At 44.8% G+C, this 6,058-nt stretch overlaps 1 protein-coding gene across 1 annotated transcript; it reads left to right on the top strand.

The window, feature by feature from the left end:
- Positions 1 to 795: 795 nt before the first annotated feature.
- LOC115630533 (putative mediator of RNA polymerase II transcription subunit 26) lies at positions 796 to 5,124 on the top strand. The gene is made up of 2 exons (XM_030527137.1): positions 796 to 3,799; positions 4,218 to 5,124. The coding sequence occupies exons 1-2, from the start codon at positions 1,123 to 1,125 to the stop codon at positions 4,991 to 4,993; spliced, it is 3,453 nt and encodes a 1,150-aa protein (XP_030382997.1). The 5' UTR covers positions 796 to 1,122; the 3' UTR covers positions 4,994 to 5,124.
- Positions 5,125 to 6,058: the final 934 nt, after the last annotated feature.

Raw genomic sequence — 6,058 nt, 5'->3', positions numbered from 1 at the left:
TTGGAGCTAGTTTTCCCCCACTTGGAGTCCGAATTTACAAAAATCCCTTCTTAGTTCTCACCTATATTATGATGGGATACTTGAGCTCAAATTTCAGCTTCCTAGCTCTTACTATTTGGGCTGTGGGCTGTTGATTGTGTTTCAATTTTTCCACGGGAAAACCCCCCTTTTTCATACCCCAGGGAAACCAAGTAAGCAGTGTTTTTTAATTCTTTTATACATTACACAAACCGATTTTGAAGCCAATCAAATGAAAATTGCAGATTTGTCATACAATCTTTAGAGTCCGTTTTCCCCCCTTTGGCGTTCGAATTTTTCAAAATCGAAAAGTGCTCACCTACACCATAAAAGACAACTTTTGTCCAAATTTCAGCTTCCTAGTTCTTACCGTTTGGGCTGTGCGTTGATTGCATATAGCCTTTCGTGTCCCGATTTTTCGACGGCGAAAATAGCGAAATAGCGAAAAACCAAGTAGTAGTGCAAATAATTTGATACTAAAAAATCGGTCAACAAATAGTTGCCTCCGCCTGGACTATATCCTGTATATATATCCTATATTATAACACTGTTAACAACTATTAACAACCGACCTAAATAGGAGAGCTATTCAAAAAGCGATATGATTAAAAGTTATAAGTCTAACAAACTTTGTGTTCCCATTAAATCATACAGTTTATTAAATTAAAAATAATGTAAATTAAAAACCGAACTTTAATTTTCAAAAAGTAACGAAATACCGATATTTAAACTCTTCACATTTGGGGCGCTATTTCGATATACACTTAATCGACATACACACACACACACCAGTCTCCTTCGATAACTGCGAATGAGTGGCTGTCAATAAACCTTAGACAGCTTTGCAAAATTAATCGCCTGCTATTGTTATGTATTTTTTGACGGGTTCCAAGTACCTCACACATTTAACACCAATTTAGACAAATTCAAATGTTTTGCTAACATTTCGTATTAATAAGTGGTCGAAGAATTTGCACGGCCCCAGTGTTAATCCGTTTACTGCATTTTTTATTTTCTATGTGAAAAGGCGGAAGTCCTTGCTAAAAATTGTTTGTTGTCGTACCACAAACGTAACCAGATGAACTAAAAACGCCCATACGTCAAATGAAAATGCTCGTACGTGAAAACGATTTAGGTCCCCACATACCATTGGTGCATCAGCAGATTGCGCTGCTATGTGCGAAGAACATAAACAGGAAGGCCCAGGCCGTGCCATCGTATGCGGCCAAGCAGGATGTGCCCGTTATTGTTGAGCTGCAACGTATGGATGAGGATGTACGCTACCGCTATGAGGTGAACCTGCGGAACGAAGAGTCCGAGCTGAAGACGCAGTCCTTCCGGTTGCCCGTCTGTCCATTGCATGGAGAGGCCAGGCAAGACGCCGTAGTGCTCTACACTGGAGGGAAGAATGTGCCCGTATTATCCGCACCCTCTTGCCCGAAGCAGGTCGAAAACGATTCTCATCGCATGGGAGCGGACAATGACGTGAAATGCAGTGTCAGCAGCGACACGGCTAGAGGAACTGAAAAGTCACTTTTTGTGGTACAGCAGGCATATCATACCGTGGACGAGGAGGCTATAAGGGGAAGTCAACCACTGTCTAAGCATACAATAATGTCATTCGAGGCACCACTCGTATCCATGGTGGCGCCCGAACATATACGCGTTCATTTTGCCAAAGCATTGCAACAGCATTGTCGCAGAGAAATGATCAAAATTGATCTGATGGAGCTAACTCGACTGAATGTACTGAGCAGTAGTAGTAGTTGCCACCGTCGGAACGAGCTGAAGTCCATAACCGGCTACAAGCAAATCAATGATTTGTGTGTTTTCAATCCGAAGGTCCACCAGAACCAGGACCAGCGCCAGCAAGCCCCAACGTCACCACCAGAAAGAAAAGTGCCGTATCTGCATCTGCAGCCGAGCTACCAAAACACGGCCAACATTAAGCAACAGGTGTATGAATACAAACCACTGCCCCAGTTTCAATACTCCGGCTTTGAATATATGTATAATCAGTACCAACAGAGGCAAACGCACATAGAAGAACAGAAGCAACATCAGCAGCAGCATTTCTATCAAAGCGTGCACACAACATATCATCATCGACAGCAAAGCCAGATATTCCAGTATCGAAAGCAGGTGCAGCTGCAGCAGCATCGGAGACAATATCAACCCTATCCACAGCCGTATCCCGATCGGCAAGAAAGGCACAGAAATGTTGTCGGCTTTAAGGGATCAAACAATTATTTGGAACAACTACATATGTTAAAAGAACTGCCGGAGCTGAAATATGAGGAACAGTTCCAGCGGCAGAGGCTCAGAGAACTGACGAGTTTTAAAGAGTCCAGCACATTCCTGGCGCCACAGCTCTCATATAAGTCATTACCACAGCTAGAATACTATAATAATCATGATATGTTCAAGCAACAGGAATTCGAGCAGCAGCAACGAGATCAACAGCAACAAGAGCAACTGAAGCGAGAGCAGCAGGGAGAGCTTGAGCTGAGAGAGCAACAGATAGAGTGGCAACAAAGAGAGTTGCAAAGGATAGAGTGGTATCAGCAAGAACAGCAACAACGTGAGCAGCAACAACGTGAGCAGAAACAACGTGAGCAGCAACAACGTGAGCAGCAACAACGTGAGCAGCAACAACGCGAGCAGCAACAACGTGAGCAGCAACAACGTGAGAAGAAACAACGTGAACAGCAACTGCGGGAGAGGCAACAACGTGAGCAGCATCAGCGAGAGAGGCAGCAGCGAGAACGGCAACGTTACATTCAGCAGCAGCAGGAGAAGTACGGAAAGCTGATCAACTTTAAGGAGCCGGGAAAGTTATTGAAACAGCTACCCAATTATAGGCCTGTTCAACATATGGAGTTCTACAACTCAAAATATGCGCCTAAGCAGCTACAGAGTCAGCTGCAAATCAAGCAACAGGAGCTGTCACAGCCGCAAGGCCACCATCTGGACCGCAAAGGTTCAATCAAGATTTATAACAATGAGTATCCGCGACAGAGTATTGACCAGTCATATCAGCAGTTTCCGATTCAGTCCAGTCTGCAGAGACATAACCTTCAGTTCCAGCAACAGCACCAACATTCCAAGAGCTCTTTGAACTTTAGGGAGGCGAGCAAATTGCTGGAACGACTGCCGCCATACAATACATGTCCGCCGGTAAGCCATTGTGATCCCAATATAAGCGTCCAGCAGCACGAACAACAGCGGCCGCAACACCGTAACCAGCAGTCGCATACTCCACAACGACAGGAACAGCAGATATCCAGAATCTCAATGAACCTTGGGGACGCAAGCAAATATCTCGATCGACTGCCGCCATACATTACGTTTCCACAGCTAAACCACTACGATTTCAATATAAGTCTGAAGCAGAACGGACTTCAGCAGCAACAGAGCCAGCAGGAATCGCAATCCCAGGAGAATTTCACGCACACCATAAGCTTCAAGGAGTCAAGTGCTCTACTGGAGCGACTGCCAGAATATAATCCGATTCGCATGATCAAGAAAAGTGAATCGCAAAACCAGCAGAAGCTACAACAGCACTACCAGCAGCAGCGTCAGCAGCAACATCTCGTGAAACTGTCGCAGCTGCAACAAAAAAAGTCGCGACCACAACAGCTGCTTCAGCAGAAGCCCAACACTGCGATGTCCAGCGAGCCGAGACGTTGTCTAGGACAGCTGTCCACAAACAACAGCACATTGCCACAGCTGGAATACTATCGTGAGGAAACGCAGACCTCGTCCGAAGAACTCATAATAGGTAAGCAGTCATCAGTTAAAAAGTATACTCAAAGCCTGGAAGTCTAGAAATAACAGCGAGCCCAAATACATATAGTATTAGAACTAGGTGAACTAACTGTTGAACTTATGTCCTTTTTCCTTCGTCAATCTGAATTTCTAGTCTAGTGTAATAAAGCCATTATCGAAGAGTGTTTTTAAACGCAAATCGATGAGGATTCTTTCGATATGAGGTGATCGAATTTACTGTAAGTTCAACAAGTTATCTCGAATGATTAAAGGCATAATCCCAAGGCTTCTTTGATCCTTTAAAAGGTACTGGGCAATAATTGCACCAATTATTAGTTTCTGTATTATCACCATAGCAGTTACTACAATTATCTTCGTTAAATAAGATATATTAAAAGAATTTTCTTTTCTGTGAATTCTCAAACTTACAGAGACGCTGAATACAGACGAGCCGCAACCCATGAACTACGGAGACTATCCGCCAGAGCTGCAGACGCTCTTTAGCTGGAATTTTTGCAATCTCTGTCGCACTACTATGAGAACAATGCACAATGCTGTGGACCATTATTCTTCACGCTCACACGACCGGCGCGTTAGTTCCTGGCTGGTGCGGCACTTCTGTCAACAGGGCCAGATGTCTGATGACATTTTAAAGTATTTGCGAACCGCCGGGCCGGCAGCCTTTTATTGCGAGCTCTGTGATCTGAAGCTGACCTCAGTGATGCATGCACAGCAACATTTCTTTGGGCGGCGCCATCGGTTGGTCGCCCGTCACGTTACTACGCCCAATGGCGAGGGTTTCTACGACAGCACCGGTCATTGGGTGCGCACGGACGCCAAGTGGCTAATGTGCGAGATTTGCGACGTCAGCATCACATCGGAGACCCAAATGGCAATGCACGTGGCAGGTGCTCGCCACCGCAAGCGACTCCATACTGCCTACCAGAACTGTGGTGTGGTGCCCGTGGAGGGGAGTCATATGTATCGGATCAATGCCAATGGCACACTCATGCCACTCAATCCGCTGGGGTTCTACTTGTATGCGACTTGCAGCAAGTCCGAGATTCGGAAGCTGAACGATCTGAACGCAGCCTATTATTGCGAGGTGTGCAACATAACGCTCAATCATCTGAAGTCCGTTAAGCAGCACGAAGAAGGCCGTATGCATCGCAAGAAAATGGACCACTTTTTAGTACGTGTACTATAGGATGCGTGAGTCAAGCGATACTGTCAGAAGCTGGGGACTTTTACTCTAATTTCTATTTATTTTTTTATATACATTTTTTCTATGTTTTATACAAGAAAATATATATCGCGATAACTTAGTATTTGGTAAAATGGAAGAGTGTTTTTAGACATTATATATACATAGCTTCCATCAGATTTTTAGTTTGTCCATATACAATAGAATCAGTAATGTGGCTTATTGAAGAAACGAGCGATAGAAAATTATTCGCGTACTGGGAAATGTGTAGCGTGCTTTCAGGCTGTGCTGCTAAGTACTACGCACCATGCTGTTGTGTGCTGCAACACTCTAGCAACATGTTGCCAAAGCATGACGGTATGCAATAGTACGGGTTTTGGCAAATTAGCAGACAATCTAGCATTAATTAATGAGCCGGCACATTATGTGCCCCCGCAATGGCTTCTGCAGCTGCAAATGCGTGGCATGGAGTGGAGGCTGTCTTTGCCTTTAATTGCCAGGCTGCTTATGCGGCAACACGAGCGGCGCCCGTCCAGACGAAAATCGCATAAAATCTGCACTGAATGCCGGCACACAAAAACACACACACACACGCTGCAGACAATGGCCGAGCTCGTCTACTATAAACATAAAAAAGGAGTTATTGTTATCGCTTGGCAAATATCAAAGTGCTGCGCCGCCATCGTCGTCAGTCGTCGTCTAGACAAAACATGGCGTTAAATAAATAAATAAATCGCAGCAGCAGCAGCAATAACAACAATAACGACAACAACAAACAGCCAATGACAGGACATCGACAACCGCAAAAGCGGAAGTGCGAACTGAACGAACCAGTGAGTTAAATTTATTACCATGTGTATATGTGTGAAGAAAAAAATCCTTTTCTACATTGAAGGTCAATACCAGCAAACGTGTGAAATGGTGGGCGTGGCTCTAGCACGATCCAGGCGTACTCCTGTCAGTGCACGGGCTGCCCCAGCTATCCCAGCTATCTGCTCATCTCCCTGCCTGTTTGTCTGTCTGCTTGGTGAGCTCAAAACATGTTTTCGCATAAATTAAACTTCTTAT

This window comes from Scaptodrosophila lebanonensis, unplaced genomic scaffold (assembly GCF_003285725.1).
Source record: "Scaptodrosophila lebanonensis strain 11010-0011.00,11010-0021.00 unplaced genomic scaffold, SlebRS2 tig00001410-arrow-pilon, whole genome shotgun sequence".
Classification (NCBI taxonomy): Eukaryota; Metazoa; Arthropoda; class Insecta; order Diptera; family Drosophilidae; genus Scaptodrosophila; species Scaptodrosophila lebanonensis.
This window is presented reverse-complemented; position numbering and strand designations above follow the sequence as displayed.